The sequence below is a fragment of the Acanthaster planci genome, linkage group LG02 (assembly GCF_054643075.1).
Source record: "Acanthaster planci isolate LZ-2023a linkage group LG02, COTS_SCS, whole genome shotgun sequence".
NCBI lineage: Eukaryota > Metazoa > Echinodermata > Asteroidea > Valvatida > Acanthasteridae > Acanthaster > Acanthaster planci.
This window is the reverse complement of record NC_141778.1, coordinates 13,023,518-13,049,886: the sequence shown is the minus strand read 5'-3', so window position 1 is coordinate 13,049,886 and position 26,369 is coordinate 13,023,518. Positions and strand designations below refer to the sequence as shown.

At 40.5% G+C, this 26,369-nt stretch overlaps 1 protein-coding gene across 4 annotated transcripts in view; it reads left to right on the top strand.

Annotated features, from left to right (window-relative positions):
* nek1 (NIMA related kinase 1) overlaps nt 1-24,944 on the top strand; it is a 31,480-nt gene extending 6,536 nt beyond the window's left edge. Inside the window, exons 11-42 of one of the 4 annotated variants that reach the window (XM_087133048.1) lie at nt 290-365; nt 864-954; nt 1,652-1,742; nt 2,209-2,251; nt 2,385-2,450; nt 2,613-2,660; nt 3,004-3,084; nt 3,745-3,822; nt 4,236-4,465; nt 4,862-4,970; nt 5,665-5,742; nt 5,883-5,981; nt 6,551-6,598; nt 7,143-7,238; nt 7,495-7,526; nt 7,845-7,894; nt 8,164-8,216; nt 8,427-8,461; nt 8,923-9,032; nt 9,262-9,453; nt 9,716-9,838; nt 10,633-10,794; nt 11,269-11,607; nt 12,074-12,577; nt 13,237-13,297; nt 14,346-14,415; nt 15,293-15,510; nt 16,543-16,619; nt 17,194-17,373; nt 18,464-18,591; nt 19,060-19,192; nt 21,606-24,944. In XM_087133048.1, the coding sequence (XP_086989174.1) occupies nt 290-365; nt 864-954; nt 1,652-1,742; nt 2,209-2,251; nt 2,385-2,450; nt 2,613-2,660; nt 3,004-3,084; nt 3,745-3,822; nt 4,236-4,465; nt 4,862-4,970; nt 5,665-5,742; nt 5,883-5,981; nt 6,551-6,598; nt 7,143-7,238; nt 7,495-7,526; nt 7,845-7,894; nt 8,164-8,216; nt 8,427-8,461; nt 8,923-9,032; nt 9,262-9,453; nt 9,716-9,838; nt 10,633-10,794; nt 11,269-11,607; nt 12,074-12,577; nt 13,237-13,297; nt 14,346-14,415; nt 15,293-15,510; nt 16,543-16,619; nt 17,194-17,373; nt 18,464-18,591; nt 19,060-19,192; nt 21,606-21,616 (3,712 nt within the window). In that variant the 3' untranslated portion in view covers nt 21,617-24,944. Of the gene's footprint in view, nt 1-289; nt 366-863; nt 955-1,651; nt 1,743-2,208; nt 2,252-2,384; nt 2,451-2,612; nt 2,661-3,003; nt 3,085-3,744; nt 3,823-4,235; nt 4,466-4,861; nt 4,971-5,664; nt 5,743-5,882; nt 5,982-6,550; nt 6,599-7,142; nt 7,239-7,494; nt 7,527-7,844; nt 7,895-8,163; nt 8,217-8,426; nt 8,462-8,922; nt 9,033-9,261; nt 9,487-9,715; nt 9,839-10,632; nt 10,795-11,268; nt 11,608-12,073; nt 12,578-13,236; nt 13,298-14,345; nt 14,416-15,292; nt 15,511-16,542; nt 16,620-17,193; nt 17,374-18,463; nt 18,592-19,059; nt 19,193-21,605 lie in introns of all 4 variants that reach the window. The other 3 variants (XM_087133047.1, XM_087133049.1, XM_087133050.1) reach the window with 3 other exon arrangements.
* Nucleotides 24,945-26,369: the final 1,425 nt, after the last annotated feature.

Here is a 26,369-nt window from a genome sequence, read left to right as displayed (position 1 = left end):
ATGCGACTGTTGCGTGTACATGTACATTTCATTGTCGTTTGTGTACCAGCCTCCATTGCTAGCAAATTTGTGCCCTGTCTTGGTCCGCTTGGGTTGGATTGCTTGATTCATCTGTTACCTTGCCATTAAAAAGTAACATCCTAGTACACATACATTTATAGTTCAGCAATTACAAATGACTACCTCCTCTTGTCCTGAAACTAACCCCCAACTTAATTATTGTAAGTAAAGATTGCATCCAGCATTATGCAAGCACCTGTTTAATAGTTTAACTCTGTTCTCATTTCAGAGATCGTCCATCTATCAACACAGTTCTCAAGAAACCTTTCATACAAAGAAGAATAGAGAAGTTTCTTACAGAAGCTGTAAGATTCCTCAGAATTTGACTCTAAAGAATTTTGGTTTCCCTAGTTAATTTGCCTCAATTTACACTCAATTCTTAAAGTTCTCAACAACAATGCTTTAAATCCTCCAAGTACTGAAGGATTTTGGACTGTGAGGTTTGTATTAGTACTTGCACTCCATATTCATAAAGCATTGTGTAGCTTACCTGTAGAAATTTCTCATTGGAATCAACCAACAGTGCATTTGTTGTGTATCACTTTCCCTGTTTTCCTCAATAGCAATAAGTATAGACTTATTTGGATTTATTTGATAGAATGAAAGTAAAGGATTAAAACATCTTAACCATCACCTTGGACATGTTGGATGTAGGTTGCATGAAGCCCACAATTTATCTGGAGCTTTTTTTTAGACCGGAGGGAATAGCATGTAGTCAACAGTTTATGCTGTTTTTGTAATGCCTGTTTGCCTATTAGACTTGTGCTGAATCAGCTGTGATTTTTGTATCTGTTGCATTTCAGGAGATGGCAGATGAGTTTAGTCACACTGTCCTCCATCGTAACCAGGCACCAGGGCCGTATGGAGCTGCAGGTAGACCTGTGATGGCAGCAGGTGAGTAACATCTGTCACACAGTGCTAGATTCATCTGACAGCCAGTATCCATTATAATCCATGTGAATACCTGGATCGTATATCTATCTGTAACAATGTAATTTACATTTAAATATCTGAATGATAATCCCAAAGTAATACACTCTCCCTGATTTAAAATTCCATCAAGAGTCGGGAGTTGTCACATTGAGTTTGATGGCAATTAGGGTGATTAAGTGTAAAGTCTTTTGGTTATCACAACTTCATTCGCTGCAAATATTTGTCACTTCGGCCCGAATCACAGATACTTTAATAGTGCCACGTACATGTAACTGGAGTTAATAATGCTAGTTGTAACAACTAAAGAGAGGAAATTGAAAAAAAATGAACTGTCCAAAGGCTAGAGTTAAGATTGAGAGCTAAAAATTGCACAGAATGACTCCAGCACAATCAGTTGAGATTTGACCTAAGAAACCTCAGATTTGTGCTTGTAACTTGTTTGAGTCCAGCCCTGTTTTATACCTGTGTTTCTCAACCAAAATGGCTGATACAGGTTGATGTGCAAGATAGACTGATCAGACTTGATTATTAAAAGTGGACTTTGCAAACTGATATCAAGGCTAGATGTTCAGTCACTGTGTACACTGCCAGCATCCTTCTTATGCAGGGCTTGGTTGCAGTCAGCCACCTCTGTACATTTCTGTTTGTGATCTTTCAGAGCGACGTCCCCAGCAGCCTGTTAGACTGAGTGATCCTTCAGCCAAGTATGGCCCCTCTGTTGGCATTCGCAAACCACCAGCAGCGGCAAGGTCAGTTGCAATACTTCTGTGCTTTTCATATTTGGTGGCTGGCTCAGTGACTTTGTGACCCGTCCGCTTTGAATGCCCCCAGAAAACTTGTTTGTGCTATTTTATTGTCCCACTGTTAATGAAAGTCAATAAAATTATGTGAAATGCGGAAGGTTTGTGGTACCATTGTGAAAATTAATCTCGTATTTGAGGTGCATTCTTCTGGCAATAACCTGGATATATCAACTCAATGTTTCCAACAGTGTGCTCTGTCATCAGTCCGCGATGACAAACAGAGCACACTCTTCGAAACGTGGAGTTGAAACAGCAGGTTACTCTTAGAGCCACACAACTCAAAAAACTACAAATGTTCTGTACTAGGTAAATGTCCACCTTGCAAACCTACAGGTCTCATTTTAAATTGTGTAGTTAACTACATTTACAAAATTAGTTGCAATTAATGAAATTCAGCTGTTTCTGTCATCAGAAAACCTGCAGAGAAAAGGAAGGAACCATCTCAAGCACAAAAGGTGAGCAGAAGTGAATTGTTTGGTTCTTTTAGTTTGTGATAAATATTTCCTTTGAAAGATTTGGTAGCAGAGTTCTATTATAGACTTTGTGCAAGAATGCTAAAGAAATTAATTTTTTTATGTTTTCTGTCAGCCTGCTGTAGATCTTGAGAAATTGCGAAGAGAAAGAATTGAAAAAGAGAAAGCAAGACAAGCGAGGGTAGGTTGAAAGAAAAAAGGCCAAAACAAATCATTTTGAGGTTTGCCACCCCTTGACCTACCACAGTACTCATGCCTTAAACTGATTGCATTATCTTGCATCACGTACATGTACACCAGACACAGCAGTCACAACTGTCCTTGTTCCGTCTTTTTGTTGCAGGAGAAACAATCCCGCATCAATCAGCAAAAACTTGTGGACAAACAGAGAGTGGGTAGTTTTTTGTTTGAGAAATTAAAAACCACGTGCAAACTGCAAATATATTACCATATTGTAGAAATATCCTCAATCAGAGAAGTTGCAAATTCTCAATGTCTGACTCATTGAGGCAATAATTTGTTGTTGTTAGGAAAGTGGGAACCACATCATGGGGACAAAAATTCCCCCCCCCATAACATTTTTGGTCTCAGTAGTGTCTGTACTTTAACAGGACAAAATAGCATCTATCTCCATCTATCAAAGGTCCTAACTAATATTTTGTGTCACAAATACATTTTCCATCTGATGATTTTCGTTTGCTAACGGCAACTTTAAATTTGTACTTGATTTGTAGCTGCATCACATCAACAAGGCCAGAGAGGCTGGTTGGCGTCACACACTAAGTTCAGGATCTGGTGGATCTAACGGTGTGGAGGTAATGTAAAGCTTTCTTGATTTTCAGTGATAAAAGAACTAATGGCATGTTTAAAAATAGACACCTTGAGTTCTTGTTTGTTTTTGGTTTATTTTCTTTCAGTTCTATTCAGTTTTCCTCAATGTCATCTCACTGCCTGTGTTTTAGTTTTCTCTTTAATGAATCTTGTTCTGTTTGATATCTTGTCCTTGTTTGTTTGATTACTTTTTGTTTGTGAAGGTTATTTTGACATTTTGTTTATTTTTCATACTTTCTCTCCAAACACTGATCACAGGTTTAGAAGTGGGAAAATATAGTCATTAAAAAGTGTCACTGAAATTTGGTTTGACACCAGTTGGACAAAAAGGAGAGTTGGACACCATCTGATAATAGTCCTGTAGGCCTGTGTACTGATGATGTCATGCTTTGTTTACATGTGCACTTTGCTATGGAGCCAGTGGGGGCCCAGGGTCCACTGAACACACACATGTAAACGGAGTGGGGCATCATGACCATGAATAACTCGGACATCTTCTTGTTTAGAATTGTTTTATTTTACAATTTCCCAATGTAGTTTCATTTTATTTAATCGCATAACATGTACATGTATGTCTCATGTTAGCAGAGTAGATGTGCATGGTTTTGTTTGAATGGTTTGATTATGCGCATGCTTCCATTCAGAATAACGGCCAATCAAACGATGAGCCGCCAGTCAAAGAACCCAGGATAGATCCTGACAAGGCTAAACGTGAAGTCAAGGTTGGTTCTCAAACTGGTTGCGTGTGGTTCTATCTGCTTCAAACTAATCTCAAGCAGAGTGTTCAATCCAGTGATTGAAAGTCGGTTCTTGAATTTTATCACGACCAATTTTATTGAGCTACAATTGTAATACAAATGTGAACAGTTACACAACCCAATTGCTGTGACAAATGTAAAATAACATTGTTCTTCACTGCCATATCAGTTATATTTTTAGATTCCAACGGTTTTCAGCTTTCAAATTTTGCGTCATTTAAGATCTCAAGTCTCATTTTCCTAAAAAAAATTCTGTGTGTTTTAATATGAGTGATGTAGTAATTGGGGAGCATTTTACATTAACAAGTGATGAACATATTTCAGTAACATTTGAAAGTTTGCAAACTTCATTCCCCTTTTGCTCTGTTGCTCCGTAGCCTTTCAAGCCTCTCCAAGAAAGAGGTAACTACGACAATTACCACAAGTACCTGGATAACCTCCGTGCCAGAGCTCAAGGTGCGGAGGTGGGGCAGGGCGGGGCAGCCATGTTCAGAAGGCAGGAGGAAGGGAGGGCGTGGCCAGATGAGGCAGCAGCGAGGCAGAACATCAGGGATCGTCCAGTATCAGCCAGCGCCGCTGAGGCAGCCCGACGAGGAGAGATGGCAAGGTGTGATAGTAAAGATGTCTGGTGGGGCTTTGCGTCTCCTCTCTGTTGTGTAATGTATTTAATAAGGGAATAGAACCCTCACCCAAACATCATTGGTGACAGGACCCCATTTGGCCTGGTGCCAGGACCCCATTTGGGTTTTAAATATACTGATTTATAACCGCTCAATCTTGCATGAATTCCCAATCAAATTTTTCATACAAACATCAAATTGAAGTCTAACGTTGATATGCTTTCTCAATTATCCTTTTTTTCATTCAAATGTAAAACATTTCAGGAGATGCTGTTTTGAAAAATTGTTGAGTAGATGAATCTGGCAAATGCCAGCACATGAAACCCTCTTAGAAATCCAGGACTTTGTAATTTTCGTACTGAAATTTTCAATTGGCTTTGTAGGAATGCCGGTGCTGAGGCTGCAGACAGAGCAAGGCTGGTGGAAGACTTCTTGGCCAACAAACGAGCAGCAGCGGCCAATAAAGCGAGGGTCTCCAACCCGTTTGGACCGGTAACTTGTCATCAGCTGGCTTGATTGCATTTTTGCGACCTGTTCAATGAGCCAGTCTGCTATTTCAAAAAAGCAAGGCCATCCAAGGTCAAAGTACACGCGCAAGTCTGCGTAGGGCCACGCTGATAGGTTAGATCTCCCACGCCAGTTCAAATGACTCCACTGTGGGCATGCGCTGTTGGAATACTGAACTGGCTCATATAGGCTGTAGTTTTATGCTATAGAAGACAAGCTCCATATTGAAAAGTCAAGAAGCAAACTGTAAAAGAGCAAAGTGGTTCTAAAATAGAACTGAGTTTTAGTCGGCTGTATTTACGACCATGGAACTACTATTTGCAAAGCATCAAGTAAAGAGTCAAGAAAACTCAGTGTGGTGAAAGAAATCCTTTAAATTTTAATAGCAGAAACCTTGTTAAATTTAAAACACAGATATCTGGAAAGTAACTTAAATGTACACCCAGGTATCGTCCAAGTTGAAGGAAAACAAATTTTAATCTTTTCAGTTTGGAGGCAAATGAAAAAAATTCATCCTCGGTTTTTACGGGCCCTAGATTGGTCAGTTAATTCAGAAATTTCAAGATTGCAAATTTATGGACAGATTGAGAAGAAAAATTCCCAAATATTCAGTTTTAGAGTTTCTAGGAAAAGTACAGGTTTAAATTCTTAGATGGTTTTATTTTTTTCTCTCATTCAGAGCCCAGCCTACAACCAGCCGGCTCCATCTATCGCACCATTTGCTGGTAATGCCAAAGGAAGAAATCCCCAAGAAGAGGTACATTTTAAAAATCAATTCATTTCAAAAGAAAAGTTGAAATAGTCTAGCCATCCCTATTTGTCAGGAGATGGTCATTTGGGGTGCTGTAACATTAAAAAGGTAGTATCACATCTCAAATCTCTCTTCCTGACTGCCAGGAGTATTTGGAGCGTCTGAAGGCGATACGGATGCAGAATTTCCAGGAGAGACGAAACCTCCAAGAGAAAGTTGCAGCTGGAGAGGGAAAGGCAGTCAAGGTAAAAAAGCAGATCTTGGGTAACGAGCAATGCCAATCAATTATCTGTTCTTAGCAAGTGCTTAATTTGTCATGTACCCTGAATCTAGTTGAACTACGAAGTTGGAGCTCCTTGATGTATATTTTGACACAAATGATTTGGCTGGTATCCAGCGATGTGACCATTCTGGGAGGACTGGTCTTGAATAGTCAACTGGACCAGTCCAGCCCTCGTTATCTAGCTTGCCTGTGGTTACAATCAGTCAAATGATTAATTTTACCATAGTTGTTGATCACACTTGTTCCTTTATCTGCACTCTGCATTCACTTCCAGGGGTTATCTATGTACACTTTCCAGATCTCATGATGTTAGTTATGATGACGGGGGCCACTACTAGACAAGCTCTGCTTTTTCGAGGCCCCCATCCAGATTTATTACTGTAAATCTGTGATATTTACCCAATTGTTATGTGGAGAAATAAATGAGATTGATTGATGATACACTGTATTGTAATCATAAGAGATTATTGATGTGATGACCTGTTTGTGGAGTAATAGATGTATTCTCTCTTTAATGCCCCAAACTTATAGGCATCTCTGGAGTCTGAAGTTCGAAGGAAAAAGATTGAGGCACTCAAGGTACAAGAATACCATACAGGGATGGTTTTGATTAGATTTTTGAGATGCTGGTCGATAAAAAGAGTGCCCTCATTTTTTATTATGCTTCTTACACTAGTTTTACTTCATGAAAAAAAAGGCTTCCTCTCAGATAGTTAACAGAACAGCAAACAGTCCTAATCTGGAGTCTATAACATGCTATGCTGTGTACAAAACCTGTGAAACAGGAAGAAGAAACACAAACATAGGGCCAAGGGGACACGTACGTATGTATGATATGCATTATAACAGCACTTTATCCCCCAGATTTCCCTCTGATCATCTCAAAGTAGACCTTTGTTTCTCCGTTACTGTAAACTGTACAATTAGCGTATGCAAAGAAAATTAGTTCATAAGTTGATTAGTTGAGAAGGATGGAGCTCGAACTCAAAAGACCTGATGTCTCATGTTCTTTTTGCTGTACCACAGCAACATTGGTTTTCTTCCAAAACCAGTAGTCAGTTTAGATATGCGATGTTCAGTGCACCTGTTCTCATTCATGTTCATCTTCATGAATTGTCAACAGGCCCAAGCTGATGAGAAGGCTGCCAAACTGAAGGAACAGCTTGAGAGGCAGAGACGAGAGGCATATGAGAAGGAGAAGAAATCCTGGGAAGACCACGTGAGTCTGATAAGGGGAGCTCGAGGTCATAACTCTCTCTGTGGATTGGCATTGTGGTTTCCAGAGCCACATTTTCTGTTCATGTCGATTTATTCATGTGACTGTCCCAAATCTATTAGGTTACAAGTTTGAAATTGATATGAAATATCAATCGAAAGCCTTAAGTGTTTGTTATATTTAGAGTGTTCCAGCTTATTTCAGTTACATTGAAAGCTGGAGTTAAGCATAATTTTCCTCTCTGGTTTTCAATCAACAGTTGGCCAAGAAGAGAGCTCAAGACGCCAAAAGGTGAGCTATCATCCTTGAGACCTACTAGCTTCATGCATTATGCACATCTCAGATATGAACCTCTATTATATAACGTATGTAGATACACTACAAGTAACAAAATGCCATTGAAAAGATGCAACCCTGTCAAATACTCAAGAGAAATGTGAGTTGGTATGAAAGTAGTTAGCCTAGTCATGAACCAGTGCTAGATGCACTGTTTAAGGAATATGCAGTAGAAAGGATCCAATTTATGAAGATCTGTGGGTTGTGTGAGAGCATGGTTATTTGATTACCTCAGTCATAGCTCTTCCATTGTTTGTTATCTTTGGTTACCAGGCCAGCAGCAGTACCAGCTGCAGTACCAGCCAAGGGCCCAGCAGCTGCAGGTAAACTGTCATCATCAGTTTTGTTGTTGAAATCCTTTTCCTTTTTAGCGTTTTTAATTTATTTTGTTAGCATCATGGTTTGTAGCATTTTTATTTAAATGATGAATGGGTCATTTAATCATGAATCATGTTATTTTGTTAACTGGAGTTTGATTTAAAGTGTGTTAATGAAACGCAGGATTGATACGCAAAATATTTTCGTCAGATTGTTGACAGGCTTTCCTTCTTGTACAAAGTGTTTCATTATTTGTTTGTTTTTTGATTGACAGTGGTGCCCCTGACAGCAGTGTTGAAGGATGTTGGATGTGAACTTCTACCATCAGTAAGACTATTTGATTGTCAAAAGGTCTTGGGTTGGGGCATTTCGGTTGGTCTGTTTTTTTGTCAAAGACTTCCCAGGCATTCACTTATGGCAGCAGGTCTTTCCAAAAACCTTGTCAAATAAAATCCAGACTTGCCATTTGTAACTGATGCTGGCTTTCGTGTGAACTGAAATCTAACTTATTTCATGGTTTTGTTTTTGTCAATCCAGGAGACGCCTGAGCTTAAAGATGAAGCCTTGTCCAAGTAAGTATAAACTTTATGCTTCGGTCAGTAAAACTGGATATTACCAATGTTTGGTGTTCAAAACGAGATGAGTATTTATTCAAAATAAGGTCTCCAATTGTGGTTGGAAAAACCTCTGCTTAAGTCATGATGGTGTCATCCAGAAAGTGGGAATCACTTCTTTCTGATGTGCCAAACTTGATCCGTGTGCTTAACATCAGCAATCGAAAGCATCATCCTATAAAAGTACAATTATGAGCAGAGAAACAATTGTACAAATCACAGTTAAGAAACAAGTTTTTAAATCGGCATTTCCTGTTGATGTACGTGGTACGAGGCATCATGTAAATAGACTCCGTGAAGGGGAAAGTTCTTCAAAGTGTTACCGAAATGAAATTCTGCAGTTCATTAGAAGAGAAAGCCTGACTGTTGATGCCGAGATGATTCAGTGAAGTTGCTTGGGCCTTGTGTCTGTTCCCTAGACCTGCAGTGCCACAGGAGGAGCAAGGCGGAGATCGTAAAAAGTGGGGAGATAATGCAGCCATCAATCTGGGTAATCTGCCGTTACAAGAGACAGCATCAGGCATGGAAGGTAAAGAAGGCATCAAGCTTTTCAGTTGTCAAAGATTCCAAACTCATCGTCATAAAATCTGTGCTGCGTGAGAAACAATAGTTTAGTTACACAAACTTGAAATTCAGATGGAAAACACGTTCCAAATGCATGGAACATTTCAGCTTGAAATTGTACGATATCGTGGTGACAAGAAACATACCTGTTTGTGGGTTTTGTTTGAATCAGGCTTATTTTTTTGAATTTTCAGCCACCGGTGCAGGTGATGTTGTCATAATGAATGCAGGAGCCGCGGCCAGTGTTGGGGGAGGGGGCGGAGGGTTGGGAGGGGGTGGGAAGGGAGCATTTGGCCCTCCACCACCCCTGCCTCAAGGACGTAAGAAATGGGGTGGGCCTGCACAGACAGCGCTGAATGCCTTGCAGAAGGCAGAGATTGTTGAAGGTACGACCACCCTATTAACAGCTGATCCAACAGGTATGGAACTTGTAAAGTAGGGATATCCAATACATTGTGTTATATAACGCAGTAACATTGAGAGTTTTTGCTCATTTCTCATGGCGCATCATTTAAAGAAAAATTCTTGAGTTCAAGGCTTTTACAGTATTTGTAGCCGAAGCTGCTTCACTGAATTTGCCCCAGCAGTTTTGTTGCCAAGTTTTATGTGAGTGTGAATGGCTGTCATTTGTGTGTGTGTTATTTGTAGGTGGGGCTCCAATGGGTGTAACAATAGTCAAAGATGAGCCAAGTCCTCGTAAACTCCCCATCGCCAAGGGAACCATCACCATAGCCGCTGGAGCTAAGAAAGGAAGTGATGACACAGATGCTGGTAAGGCTAGTGAATGTTGATACCTAAACAAAATCGAACACAGACATTAGTCAGAGTGGAAAGCACGCCTGCTGTCATGTCCCCACATTCCCACTAAGTTGCGTCTCCAACTTTTATCTTCAAAAAAAGGTGACTTTACGATGCGTCTTATATCGACTGTAGCACTTTGAAGATTACAGATGTCCGGGAAGAGAGATTGATTCAAGTTGAACGGATAGAAGAAAGTTTGAATTACCACAATATTCCATGTAGTGATAAGACAAGGGAAGTTAAAAGATTTGATTGTAAAATGTGGACTAGGTGCAGGGATTAAGAGCACAATGCCACACATGCTTCTGTTAATTTTAGCCATCTAATAACGATTTAGCAGTATCACAAATTGCATCTTCTGGATGGTCTATGCACGTGATCATGCACCATCAGGAGTGTACTGGCTGACTGGTGTGGATGAATTTAAGCTGTTTTTAGGCATAAAAAACACTTTCGAGGAGCACCAATGTTGACGTCATCAGCTGGAAGCCACAGACAACACAAAATTAATCAAATTAAACAGCGAGCCTGTGATGCTTTTTGCAGTCAGTGCTTTCTTATTAATGTACAAGCAAGAACATCATATTGTTTTACAGTGATCATGCCACTGTCACCATGACCGTAACGGTTGTGCTGCTTTGCAAAAAAACATTTAGATCTGTTTTTTCTTTCGTCTCTTCAGCTTATTTTCCTATTACACTATTGACATTTGAAATTAAGTAGTCCTGAAACCATGAAACTCTTTTTTTTGTTTTTCTCTGAAGGTTCCATTGAGACTATTGACGTAAAGGAGACCCAAGTTAAGCCCAGCCCAGGCCAATCGATATCTGATGTGCCTAATAAACCACGCTCTGCCTGGGGTCAGTCTCCAAGCTCCGTGCCTAAATCACCAGATACGCCAACCACTCCCACCACACCCAAAGAAGGTCAGGATATTTTAGTGTCTACTGGGATCAAAGCGATTTGAAACTTTGCATGCTGCAAAATGCAGTATTTTGCAGGCACACCACATAACAACTCTAAACAAGGATAAATCATTTAACTTTCATCTTGCGAGTTGACAATCTTGATTCAGCTTGTTTGTTAAAACCCATCTGCTAGGCTCTTCAAATTTTTGCCAGTAGTTTCCATAGTGAGCTGTCACTTATGTGTAAATCTTGAATATGTATTGAGCTGACAAGCACTGAAACACATCAGGGGTGTTATTTTTCAAGTTGTTTCCCGATGTACCTGATGTGTCCCTGGTACTCTGCAACTCAGCACATGTGGAGGTGTCCCTGGTACTCTGCAACTCAGCACATGAGGAGGTGTCCCTGGTACTCTGCAACTCAGCGCATGTGGAGTCTCATCTGTTTTGTAGATCCACTTCAACCGTTGTATTTACAATTTTCCATCTACAGAGTCGGAGCAGACTCTCAGGGCCCCTTTGTCACCCAAGAAACCAGTAAGTCCCGGGAGCTCCACCAGTCTGGACAAAGCCTCCAGCCCGGACAAAGCCTCCAGCCCGAACAGGAGCTCTAGCCCAGACGTTACTTCTAGTCCAGCAAAGGCCTCAAGTCCAGATAGGGCCTCTTCTGCAGAGAAAGCTAGCCCTGTAACGAGTACAAGCCCAGTCAAGATGACCAGTCCTCGGAAGTCACCAAGTCCGGTTAAGGCGTTGCTTTCACCAGACAAGATCAGTGACAGGCCAGAACCGAAGAAAGAAAGTGCTGAAAAGACTATGCCAAAACAGGAGAAATGTAAGTGTTAAGTTCATTTACCCAGTTGTCATGCTTGCCCAGTTTGGCCAATAGGTTGGTACTTTGTGAGACAGTATGTGAATTTATCCAATGTGGGTGTTTGAACGTTCTTCCATCACCTCTGGGACTGAATGATTGAGGATGATGCATCGCTTGCATGATGATATAAGATTAACCAAATCAAAACAACACTCTCCTCCTGAAGCATCTCTTGGTTCTTATTTCTCTGTAAGACATTATGAGCATTTTGCCCCAGTCACTGAGTTAAGCCCATTCCTTGTCAGACTTAATCATTTTAGAGTGATTCTGTGAAGAAATCATAATCTGTTCACAGTCGTTCATAATGTTTGGCATTGCTGGTATTTCCAACATATATCAAAGCCGTTGAATAGGATCCTGTGATTAAATGAAAAGAGAGTAACGTGTTTGTCTTGCACCTTTTCCTTCCCCTCCCTTTCACCTAAAGACGATGACATTGCACAACCTAAACCAATTAGTCAAGAAACCCCTGGAAAACAAGTTACGGCCACCTCAAAGATTTCTTTCACCCCAACTCGTTCCCCTACCGCGGAATCTACAACCTCACCCGAGAAATCCATACACAAAGGGTCAGACATCCAACCAAGCACTGAGATTGTGGACAAAGGCCAAACGCAACAAGCCCAATATGTGCAGACAGACTTACTTGATGAACAATCAAACCAAAAAGACCAAAGTGAAGAAATCACCTCTGATTCTAAACATTCCTCTTCCAAAATCAGCATTCCTAGTTCCCCAGACCTAGCTCTGACTTCCCAAATTGAAGATATAGAGAACCCAGATGATATCATAACCCTAGATGACCCCCCTAGGAGCCCAGTGCACCCCGGAGATAGCCCCACTAAACCCAAACTTAGCCCAGGGGCACCCAGTTACCCCAGCTGTGATGCATGGAAAACCTCACAGCCTAAGCCACTGCTCTTTCCAGAAGGTACATGTCTGAGTATGTTTCCAGAGTTCAGCTATTTGCAGTTTGAGCTTCACATTTTTCACCACGATTTCTCCACTCACCCTCCCCTTTCACTTACAGTTCTTTCCAACTTGGCCATTGCTGTGTTTGATTTTGTAGTTAAAGCAAGGTGCTAACATTTACGTAAGAGGCATTTGGGTCATCCTTTTTGCAATGATTAGTGATGCCTCATTGCATGTTAATAATTTAGTATTTGTTGGTTTAACAGAACTGTTTAGTGTGTTGAGCAATTTACATAATTTTTTACTCTAGCCTTTAATAGACTGCGGATTAACCCAGACATTTTTGTTTAGTAGTTTAAATAATAACATAATATCAATTTAGTTCAGCAATTTCAAAAATAAAACGGTGTTACATGTAGCTTTATTCTTTATAATTCCACCCATACTTTTTATACCCAAAAAAATGAGTTTGCAAAAACAGCAGTCCTCATCGTCCCCATTTGTTTGGTAAAAATGCTATCAGGCTATTTGTTCACATATTTTTTTTCATTTAACAGTGTGTGTTTGCAGTTCTACAAAAACATTCATTTGTGAGTTACATTATTTCCATAAGGGTGCTGTTCTGGTGAGTATTGAGTATCAACTATGGTATTTAAATGTTCTTGTCTTTCTTTCCAGCTCTTATGAGTCAGGTTGAGTTTGAAAGTGATGAGGATGACGATGAACAAGATCAATCCTTGTAAGTGGAGTTCAAGTTGACACATTTGTGACCCGCTCTGAAAAAAGGGTATAAACCCTAACCCCCTAGGCTCCTGCACTAGAAAGCATACTGAACCTCACAAAACCCAACAGGTTCATGTACTTGTCTATGTACTTGTACATGCAGGTTACTGAACCAAACCTGATAAACTCCAACAGAATGAGCCCATTGGAGTTTGAGTGATATGGTATGGATGGGTCTATGCAGTATAGGATGACTTGCATTGAACAGTACCAAACCTGACAAAATCAAGCATAGTCCAACAATTGGTACAGCAAGCCAGACACTGCACACAGTGACCCCTGTGTGTTCCAACTCACACAGAATCCAACACCATCTCCCCAGGCCTTCCATCCCAAGTCTCACAAAATTCAACAAGTTCCTCAGGTGCGGTACCAAACCTGCCAAAACCTGCTGTTGGAGTATGGCAGGTTTTGGGCGGTTAAGGTTAAGTTGCGGAATGCCAAAACACGTAATGGCTCGTTCTATTTGGAGCTCAAGGGCAAGATTTCTTCGGAAATGTGATTTTGGGGTTTTTTCCTTTAATAGTTTCTATAATATTTATATTTTCAGAATTTGTGAGTACAAACATGGATACTGATGAATAAAGATGAAAAATTGATCCTACATAGTATTGTGTTTCCAAGCGTTACACTTTATGAGCATTTTCTCGAAAAGTGCTCTTATTGAATCTGAAAATGTGGATATACAAACGTCTATATATCTTCGGAATGTGGCGCACTACAGGGGTCATTCATATATCAAATTGTAGCTTTTGATGTGCAGAATCCAGCCATATCAAAAACTCCTAACCTGAATCTGGTGACTTATCACACATTTTTCTAGAGCCAGTGACATATCTGTTGTCTTAACTGAAGTCTTCCCTCACCTGTAGTTGCACACCTGTACCACCTTCTCCATTTAAGGAGTGGAAAACTTTGGTAGAGTTAGGATAGCAATAACTGCTCCGTGTTGTTGATAAAAAACGAGAGTTTCTTCAGTAGTTTTTGTTGGCTTTTGGTTTCAGGTATAAGACGGCTAACAGATCTGATGTTGTTGAAGGACTAGAAACAGGGAACTTTGACACCGATGCTAAGGTAAAAGGGAAGTACAATCGTACAGTATATGACAACCTTCCATGGCTCGTACAGTTGCACGTTTAGTATTTATAGGATAGTAGTTGTAAGTCTTTACTTGTCAAGTGGGGCTCCTTTGTTTTGCTTTCACCCCATGTCAGTCTTCTTTAAGGATTCCAGGTTTTCTTGTCTCTTCCTCAGATCTCATGCCCAACATAGGCCTACACTTAATCACAAACAAGTACTCTGAAGAAACTTCCATTTGATGTGTCTGTGTGTTTGAGTTTGTTTCTGCATTCAATTGGGGACCCTGAACAATAGAGGAACAATAGGGGGTCCCCAGTTGCAGGCAAATACACACGTTAATGTATTTGCCTGCAACTGGGGACCCCCTATTGTTCCTCTATTGTTCGTACTTTAACTTTTTTAGAAGACCACCCATATGTTTTGTACACAGTTGTCAATCGGGGACCTTCTGTCAATCGGGGACCTTCTTGTCCTCTATTGTTCAGGGTCCCCAATTGCATGCAGAAACAAACTCACACTTGTGTGTGTGTAAAGATCCTACTTAATATGACTGAAATATTGCCTTGCACAAATCTGATCAGGACATGTTCCATGTTGGTCCCCAGTAAGCCCTCCCATACCAGTTGAGCCCTGAACCCATCCTTCATTGTATCTTACCTGCAGCATGTCGCATTCTGAGGACATGTCCCATGCCAGATCATAGCAAGCTGTCATGCCATCCCAACCCTGAAACCTTCCTATGTTTAATGTGACTGAAATCTTGTCCTGCCCAAATTCGTTTCTGAGGACATGCCCCCTGCATGCCAGATCTCAGCAAGCTGTCACACTACCCCAGCTCTGAAACTTGTCCATGTTGCTTTCCGCATGCCAGATTTTGAGGACATGCTCCATGCCAGACCTCAGCAAGCTCTTCCGCACCACGCTAGCCCTGAACCCGTTCTTTGAGGTGGAGAAGCAGACAATGGAAATAGCTGCCAGGACCTTGGAGCTTGAGCTAGCTGACCTACAGGTTCAGGATGTGGATGAGTCTGAGGATGAGGAAGACTCGACTGAGGACGGAGAGGATGATGTTGATGCCGACGATGGAGGGTAAGAACTGCCAACCATTGGCAGGACATCAACAAAGAAAGGCTGGGGGTGTACATTTTATGATATCATTACAGCATAGTTTACATTGCCCTGAACCATGACAGATTTTTCCGCCATTTTAATTTTGTCACCATTTTAGACTTGCTGTTGTCGTAACACCTTATGACGACGTGCCGGGTTCACGCAGACTGGAAGTTATAAAAAATCGTAGAAAATTGTTTTTGTTTTCCAGGCCTGGAAAAGTCATGGAATCTTGTAAAAATGACTTAAGTCATGGAGAGTCATGGAATTAAAAAAGAAACGCTATGTGAGATTTTTATCATCAGAAATAAGTGCATACAATGCATGAGTTTATTCACATTTTTAAAAGTCAGAATATTCCATGAACTTGTGTTACTGGGTCATGGATTATCATAATTTGGTCATGGCAAAGTCATGGAATTTAATTGTCCTTTAGATGCAGGAAGCCTGAACACATCTTCCTCAAAAAACAGGCTCAGCCCTCCCTAGATGTGAAGAGATTAAAAGAAAACAGCTCGTTTGAGATTAAACAAGTGAAATAGCCTGATTGGCACAGTGGTCAGCATTGTAAGGGGTTCATTTTTTCACCATGGGCACAATGTTTACACTCATTGACAGAATGCTTTTTGTACTGGTTTCTCACCCAGCTGTAGCGTCCTTGTAACATGGTGAAAGGGGGAAACCCCAAGTGTATTTTTTACTATCTTCTCTTTAGTTTGGTGTACCTCCCACCAACACATGCGGTGCTTGCAGCCCTTGTTAAGGTAGTGAACCCCGATTGAGCTCCCCCCCCCCGCCCGCCTAGGCAGTGCTCAAATGCGTTGGGTTGCAGTGTGTGCTCGCTAGATGGGTTCGGTTCCCCTCCAAGGTGCATGCCATGGGTGAGAACACCCTAGCAGATTTGTGCTTCCTCGGCCCTGGTCTGTCATGGTGCCTGTTAGGGCAGAGTTAGGTCGGGAGGAAGAGATTGACTTTCATGTCCAGCCCTGTCTTCCTTTTTTTTTCTTGAAGAGATGAAGCTGATGGTGACGACGATGAAGAATACAGAAGTCTAGTAGAATCCATGAAAAGCATCCTGGAAGCAACAGGTAAAATGAACTAAGAGGATTCAAGACTGAAAAGGCTGCAGGCCCTGGTCATTTGAAAATTTATTCCCATCTTGCTAAGTTTGAAAATTATCCTCTTTGGAGCTGCTCTACATTTGAAGCTGGCTCACTTTATTTAGCAGTCACAATTAGGATTGATTACAAAATGTATTTTTAAAACACAGGCAGTGTTATAGCTATGACCATTTTAGTGCTGGGTAAATTTTTGGATTACCAAACGTAGCGAGCAGAGCTCTCACAGCCCAAAGGTTGGTTTTTAAGGGAATCCCAGAAGGTACTGGGTGGTGCCGCCCAGCACTGCCCACCACGGCTAGACCACTGAACACAGGGTACATTCAAGAGCATTATGTATTTTAAAATTGCAGCTGTTGCTCTTGATGTAGTTAGAAACATTTGTATGCCTTTTTGAAATGTTTCTTATGTCTTGCATTTTGTTCTGTCAATGCTACATGACCAGCCGTCTCTTCTCACGACCCAAGCAAAACTGGTCACATCGTAATGTCTTGTCTGTCGTGTTTAGAAACCACTATACCTCATTCCAATTTGTAACATTCAGATGCAGAGGATCAGGCAGGGCTTGCCAATAGGGAGGATGAGGGGTCACCTAGAGGGTCAGATGAGAGGTCGTCCAAGTCCTCATCACCAGTAGGAGCAGAGGGCGGCGAGGATGAAGATGATATAGCTGATGGTAATGAGTCTGGAGAGAGTAAACCCATCAATGAGGATTGGGACTCGGGTATGTAATGCATTGTGTGGAGATTTAAATGACGTCGCTCAAATTCTAATTCCAGATGTCAAAAACAAAATTACTAGTTCATTTTATAAAAGCCAAAGACAGTTTTTGTAAAGAAAATGCCAATTCATTAATTATCAGATAATAACATCAGAGCTAATGTCTCGTGGTAATGTGTCTCAGGGTCACAGAATCTCCCTTGAATGTTGACTCTGTATACATGTAGTTATACACAGCAAATGACATAAACTCTACTGGTTTGGACCTGTATGCGCCTTTACAAGTGCATGCAAATGCTAGAGATTTTTAAAACAGATTTCAAGGTACTTCAAAGTAATAACCTTCTAGTCTTATCTTCATAGCAAAAAGTCTCTGCTCAGTGGATAGGTTCATTATTTTGTCAGTTTATGGAAATACATGTAGTCGTATGGAGCTTTGGGTCAAATATCGTAGAGAAAGTTGTGCTTACTACAGCATAAACTATTACTCATGCTTAAATGACTATTCCAAGGAAGGTAGGGAAGTGCTAAGCACATAGTTGTGTCCGTGGAGATTTGTAGTGTTACATTACCTACTAGTATATGGGTAATTCCAGAAATTAGGGGTCCATTTTTGTGTGTGTCCCTGTCACATTTGACATATGATTTTGTAAGTTCAGAACACTTTTTTTAATTTCCAAGAGTGATGAATTAATGCAAGTTACCTGCCAAACAAATAGTAATAGTTTGAAATCAATTCTGGTGATATTTCCATGTCAAATAAGAAAGGTCAGATATAACAGGGACACAAAAATGTCACACTTTTGGATCCTGATTTCTGGAATTACCCATATAGCCAATCTAACGGTCCCAAATCCTCCTATTTCAATATGATTTTACATTAATCAACATGTTCTGACAGGGTCAAACTTACTTCTACTATGCCTTACTGCCTAACTGTCAACTCGAAGGCTATGTAACACAAAATTCGCTGTTAAGCAGTGCCATGAAATTAGGCCCAGGTCAATGTGAAATCACCTTCTCTGCCAGCAGTCAGCAACATTTGAACAAAACATAACATTAGCCATTCGGGGTCTGTCTCTAACCTGGCACAGGCGATGGCACCGATGGCGAGGGGGACGGTGACAGCGAGAGTCTCTTCAGTCGACTGGAGGAATCTAGACTACAGTTGGAGAAGGAACTAGGGTGTGAGACATTCATCAAGGCGTACAAGTCCATACAGGTAGAGGCAGTGGCTGGGACGGACTAGAGGTCAAATTGAGGTCATCATGTAGATCAGCTGTGTAGGGTTAGGTTTTATCAGCATGTCAAAGAAGTTGTGCAAGCCACTTCTCTCATAGATTCCCCCCCCGCCCAACCTGGCTTAGATAGACCAAGGGAAAGGCCTTGCTTGACCTGGACATTCCAAGTCTACAGTGTGTTAAGCTGTTGATAGTATGACCAAAACTAGCAGAGGACAGGACTGCTTACAATATCCAAGCTGCTGCAGTCACTAGATGGCCATGAAGACAATAGGTATTGCTACTCAAGAAAGTTGAGTGTTAGTGTGATATTTTTGGGAGTCTGGTTAAAATCCTCTCTCACTTTCGCACTTGTTTAGGAATTTTATTTCACTTAGTAGAGCTGATATAATTGAGCCCCAATGTCTGTTGTGCATCTGATGTCTAGCCATGTCTTGACTTCATCTCAGGCCATTCACGAGGATGAAGATGAAGATATAGAGCAAGGCACCAAAGTGATAGGCAGCATCCTGGCTGAAGGTCAAGAGCATCTCTACACTAAGATACTCCAACTAGTCATGGCTGATGGCGCATACACTGAAGGTCAGTAACTCAGCCCCAGTTGGCAATGTCTTTGTTATCACTGTCTAGCTTGTAAGGACTTCTAGTTAGCCAGCGGCTGTAGTAGCTGCCATAGAGAGACGGTGTTGTAAGACTCCAAGTCCTGAACTCAAGTCCACTTCTTGATGGACTTGAATTCAGTTTTTTAGGGACTTCAACTCAAATATTACCTGGAAGTTTATGAACTGTGGAAGGAACTAGAGGAGTCCTCTGCAGCCTAATCATATTTCCTGGAGATTTATGTCATATCTTTGTAAATGAAGTCTGCCCTGAAGGGCAGATCTCCGACGTGATTCTCATCAGCATCATTTGCACGATCGCACTTCACAAGTTATCTTGTATCTCTTAATAAATACAGTGCTAACACGGTTTGTTTGCTCTTCCTTTAATCATAAACTCAATCTGTGGTAAGTTACAGTTATACAACTCATTTCCTGACTTTCATCTAGTTGGTGGACACATAGAAATGTAGTCAGCCATTTAGCTTGTAGCTTTGAGGAAAGTCTTTCACGTCCACATTGCAAACTTCATCTTTTGCCTTGACTGAACTGTAGCTAGTTTCCTATTTTACCAAAACCTTTCCACCACAGATTTCCTGTATGGAGCAAGCAATAATGTATCTCTGAGGACGTCACATTGTGCTAGTGTTCTATAAATACTAAAACCTCTCCGCCAAAAATTTCTTGTGTGGAGCAAGGAATAATGTTGCTCTGAGGACATCAAATTGTGCCGAATGTCTCATATAACTTTGTAGCAGGATTCACTCTGCCCTTTTAGCTTTTTGCATGGTTGTAATTTTTCTGTCATCGCTGACATTATTTCTACAATGAGAAAGGGTTGTAAATTTACGCTCATCCAAGTTAATTCATAGATGTCACCAATACCATGCTCACTTCGCGTGCACTCAAACTGTTTCCACTATTACATAAAGCTTGATTGTCCAGTATTTCTAAACAACTTTTAGAGTGAAATGCCTCAGCCATTCCATTTCAGACTTGTGTATTACCTGCTGGTTGTATTCCGCGAGTATCCTATGCTGAAGTTGGGATCACTTGGCTGAATGTTCACTTGAATGTTTGCTGTCATGAGTATCATTGAAAACTACGCAGTGTGTCTGCAGTAGTTGCACATCAAGGTCTCACCATCGCCATGTATGCTAATGCCACTGGCCTTCATACCTTGACTTTGCCACACTCCAAGTGTTTCAAATCTGTAATTTACTGGCCACGCTAAGTTCTTGCACTAGGCAGTGTAGTGCCCTGGCAGTTTACAATTTATATAAGGTGGTATTGTTTGCTCCTCCCGATGAACAGATCTGTCTTCCATGGTTGTTCTGATCTTACTAGACTGTGTGAGAGACACTACATTCATCAGTGTCACATCCAGCCACTTGTCCGCCTGTCCTAAGGACAGGCAATTTTTTTTTGGCTCTTTCAAACTTCTGAAACCCCCATTTTTTTCTCACAAGTCTTTAACACTGTTTGATAAATCTTGAGATTTCAATCCAAGGCGTTGGGCGCAATGGAAGCATTGGCTCAGATATTACACCAAGGGTTGTCAGTTTCTGCAAATTTTGCCGGGCACAGACAGGGTATAAGACAGAATGGCTAGATATTTTAAGCCTGGATAAAACGCGGCCGTAAATTTCCTGAACTTGGTGCAACTTTGCCCCTTATGTAAGCCTTGGGCCATAAATATGTGCCATACATGTAGCTGTGCAATGTACATACATGTAGGGTTGATTTCACGAAAGGTTGCCTAGCTGTGCATGTTTGGATTACAGTATATTTCTTTTAATCACCTCCGCCCGCTATTTGGAAAACAATTTTGTCTTTTCCTCATCAGAAAGTTATACAGTAATGAGCCTTAAAACGAAACACAATTAGTCAGTTGAATTGTTCATTCTCAATGTTTTCGGTGCAACTTACGCCACCTGAATAATTCTGTAGGGCATGCCATAATTTCTTGCGTAAGTCTTGGACTTCTACATGTACAGTGCAAGAGCTTCGTAAAATTGTGCTGAACGTGTTGTACAACTTACACAATAAAGTGTGGCGTAAGTGAAGTTACACCATTGAATAGAGTTTGGTTCAATTGGCTGCTGGTGTGTATTGTCTGGTTTTGTAGTTTTCAAGCATGGTCCCTGTTACCTTTCATTTGTTTGCTTTCAGGCATTTGTGTTTTCGGTTTTGTGTAGTTATCCTTCTTCAGTAGCTGTATTGGTTTGTGTCTTAAAAAGGATTTCCATTTTGCAGGGGTGTAAAGAGAACAGCACGGTGTGTACATGAAAGATTTGGTGCCATCTTTGTTCACTAATTCACATTGCTGTCAACAACTGCTGAGCCCATCTATTTATTTAATGCGCTCCATTTGTTTTCTTATTTTATTCCCTCAGATAATGATTGATGAGAGAGAAGTGACATTCCTTTGATTTGCAAGGCCATGCAGACACCATGATGGTCAAATCAGTGGTCCTGTCTCAATTGGTCACATGGAAGTTCACACTTAAAGGCTGTGTCTGTATTCTTAAGCGCTCTGCTTACCAAAAATGTAGTACTGTGGCAAAAGAAATCTGAGCTCTCTCAGTTGCATGTTAGTGTCTTTCCGTTATTTAATTGACAAAGAAATCAGGTATGCAAACTGCTGAATGTTAAAAAGAAGTGTGTTTTCTTTGAAAGCAGAAATTAACTACAAAGTAGCCTGGATGCATATATATCCTTTGCTGTTTAGGTCGTTGATTTAGGCCACAACACTGAATGTCCTAATCATATTTTTTTGGGTCATTGCATTTGGTTACTGCTGTGTTTAAAGCATTATCCTCCAGCCAGGCTGGGCTCACAATGGCTCCTTGTTAGATATCAGCGCCTTGTGTATACTTGCAGAAGATCTAGCACTAAGCAACTTTTACGCCTCAGATTGCTCGCAACTGCCAAATGCAGCTATTTGTACATGTACATTAACTGTAACAGTTTGCATTGCTGAAGCTCAGCAGAAGCAGAAATCTCCAAAACTAAGATGTGCCATCACAAACCAGGTGACATGATGGGTTACGTTTCGCCCAGGACAATATTCTTTGAACTGTTGTGGAAGATGACTGTGTAAATGATATATGCAAACAATGTCACATGGTGCCCTGAAAGTCACTGTATTTTTACAGGTGTAGTGCTGTTTAAGTAGTGCTTGGTAGCATATCCTGACTGTTTACTGTACAGTGCCACCTACATTGTGCAATTAGTCCAACGTGCCTGCCACTTGTTACAGTCATTGCAAGATTTACAAGTGGTTGTCTACCCGACAAGTGGATTTTGTCAGGTTTGAGCCATCAGAGAAGTTAAGGTCCCAGACCGGGCAGAAGTGGGGTATGCACGTGGTCTGTTTGATCCGCATAACCTGTACATTGATTAACAGACTTGTAACATAATGGTGTCATGCTTTGTTTACATGATCACTTTCCTATGCGAAGGGACATGATCCATCAAGCCCCCATAGGAAAGCGGTCCTGTAAACAAAGCGCAATGTTGGTATGTTTTAGGCTATTAAGCCATTATAAGCCACTTTCAGTCTCTATTTTGATAGAAACAGCAACAGTTGTTTTCATCTGATCCAGTTTATCCAGCCAGATTAGTCTAATGCAGGTGTATAAGTTTTGTCCATTTTTAGTTGTTTTGACAATTTAATTAATAACTATATCAGCAGGCCAGAGTTTGAGCATGCTAAAAAAAGTCTTCATGTTTCCTACTTACCACTCAATTCAGTCACCAAATAGAGGGGTTAAGAAAGTATACTTAGATTACCTGCATTCATTTGGACATTTTTAACAAATATTGGATTTTCAATGATATATAAACAAGTGTTATTCATTATATTTGTGTCTTTGGTAAAAATCAAGATGTGATTCCTCGTAGAGGTACATACTGCTTGTATTTGATACATGTTGACAATTTAACATCAGGGTGCACATCAAACCTAAAGTGCAGTTAACAGTTGGTAATCTTAAATTAACTTCTGCCATTTCCCTAGTTACAATGGACTTAGCCTGATTATATGTTTTTACCTCAAGATCACCTTGATCATTTGAAACACAAAGAAGCCAGCATTCATGAGGGCCTTCTGAAAATTGTTCCAAAGAGTGTATTTTCATGTTTAATCTTTGTCACATTTGAACCTAATGCTTTGAGTAAACATTAATGTATGTGGTAAGTTCTGATGTCTTCAGGTCATGTCAAACGTAGCAATAGTGCACTTTTTAGAAAATCATATTTATGGCCTTAAAACAGTCGATTGCCCTTTTTATTTTCAGTGCAACAATTTGTCATCTGCCTTTACTCTTACACCCATGAGACCGGCATTCTGTGGTCACACTGAACCAAATAGAATTAAGAGCGAGTGGGGTCGATCCAACTGAACTTTAGTTTCAGAGAGACGGACTCAATACATACACATTTTCATTGGGTACAGCCCGTGAAAAGAGCAACGTCTGAAACCTGGTTGCTCTGGTGTTGTTCCGAGCGTCTTCATGTATCAATCCTTCACATGCTAGTATAACTGGTCGCTCCTAATTGTTTCAGACGTCAAACCTTCGCAATGCTTAATTCAAAATTTACTGGTTCCAGAACGCCTGTCTGAAATGGAAGTAATTGTCCCCAATCCTCCAATTATAAATAACAGCATGGTTAGGGTTATCTCTAACCATGCTGAACCCAACAAGGTTATGCAGGATTTCAATGGTCCCTAGGGGGTTAGGGTTTTAATGCATGTAACATTTCACACATGGGATGGATAGGTAAGTGGGCCAATGAAGAATTTCTTGATTTCCAAGCAGATTCACTTTCAGTATATTCTTTTAAGCCTTCACCATTTGTGTTTTGCAACTGTAAATATCGTACCATTTTGCCTTTCTATGTGTGTGAGTGTATTTAAAAGCAATGTACAAGTAAAATGGAAGAAGTGATATGCCAAGTTTATGCATATAATTAGTACATGTGTCTCATGTACTTTTTATGTACACATATAGCTGCCAGTGGATCCTTTAGAAACAAATCTAATATGTGACAAGCTATTTCAGAAATTGACCGAGAGTATCCTACAATGATAGTTCAAATACTACATAGCTATGTGCTACTTATGGGCATCGTGGGGGAGGGGATAAGGGAGATTCCCCTACCCCTCTCCTCCCCGGAAATAAATTTTAAAAATTAAGAAAGGGGTGTGAAAAAATGAAAGAAAAGGAGCAAAAGAGATGAAAATCACCGGTTTGCTTAAACATCTGAATTTACCCCCCCCCTGCTGTTAGTGGTTTTCACTTTGCTGCTGATGAAATTTTTCCGTCCTCTCCCCCCAAAAAGTCCTGACGATGCCCAAGATACTGGACTTTGTAGTTTTTACTGTAGCACGAAAATTCTTGTATTCATGGTTTGGTCACAGTTCTCCACATCTGCACTATTCCAGCATTCCTAAGATTGTTCCAAGCTATCCAGATATAAGACCAAACTATCTCAAAAGTGGAACTGTTTCTTGTACTTGTTAGTAAATTGCCAGGATGTTTTTCATTTCACCTAATATCCTCTTCTATAAATGAAGCAGCTTGTCTTGTAGTCTGTGATTATAGGTTGTAAATGCTTGTGGATAATATCATATGCCCGTGTGATTTTATTTGAATTATTTCTGTCGTGCTATATATGTGCATATTTTGTGAAATAAATTAAATGGTCGTCGGCCTTATTTGATTTCGAAATACTGTTTGTTCGTCTGTTACCAACAAACAAAGTTGTTTACCGACAAGGAATAGTTTGTTCGGCCTGAGCATTCCTTTTGTGAGGGAAGCACAGTGCATTATGACGTTGACGTTGTCGTTGTCGAGTTCGAATCCAGGCGATTCAAGACCCCTTCCTCACATTACATGCCTATGCCTGTCAGTCCTAAGCTGGGAGGGATTTAACGAAGTGAATACAAACCAGAGGGGTGAAGTTTGGGGTGGATTATAAGAAGTTTGCATAGCAAAAACCAATTTTATCTGTCATTTGATTCGATAACCCTCCACCATGTCTGATGCAAAATACGCGACCTCAACCTTTGAGCCAGCGCCGTTGTCTTCGAATAAAATACTTAATATTTCAAGATGTTAATTATTAATTGACTCGTAAACAGATGGAGTAAGTCATTTGTGTACTGAAGATAACTGTCTATTGTTCGAATCGATTTTGTTAATTTTATATTTTCATGAGAGTTGGTAATAAGATCTTAATTTAACAATGTGGATATCGACCTACCGATCGATTTACCGACTTCAAACTCGTATTTTATATTCATCGGAGAGCTTGACAAAGCATTCAAAATGTCTGAAATGAGCTTGGTTTAGCAATAAAGGAGATATGAAATATATATAAAATTGGTATACAGGCGTTATTGGCACTACATTCATAGCAAAAGCTTTTCATGTTGACTTATTTTGCCTGAGTGTCCAAAACGACAAGAATTCACTTGTTAAACAAATTTCAGTGCTTCTCTGAGAACTTGTGAAAAAAGGCACACTTGCCCCAATCAAATTCGAGCCAATGACCTGCACACTAGAATGGTGCAGATGTCTTACCACTCAACGTACGTGGCTTGAATTGGCAGTGGGCGCTTCAGATTACAACTGAACTGTTGATGGGACTTGGTCAATATCTTGTCTGTGTGGTATGACAAGACATGAACAAGTTTTTGTCATGACCAGAACCCACACATCGACTGTTTTTAGTAAAACAATCTTGCCTTCCGACTACATGGGTCTGTGAATATCTTGTTCATATGTTGTCAGTATGACAGACAGAGCTTGTTTTTCTGCTGACAAGAGCAGTTCCTGTCACTGTGACCAGAACCCACGCATTGAATAATTTCAGTGTATGAAGAAAGTTTAATTTTGCTGACGAAAACAAAATGCCGTCGGTCACATTGTGCGGTCCCTGATCGATCACAACCCTTACCTTAAATCTCAACGTTATAATTGTTGATAAATACTGAATAAATACGGACCCTAATAATGAAGTCGTCGTAGAATATCGTCATAAAACGCGTGACACCACAATGGTATATGAGCTATCTTGAAAGCGATGCTTCATTGTTTTCCTGCAGAACAAAATTAAGGACTCAGAAAGGCGGCTCATTGGGTAATCTAACA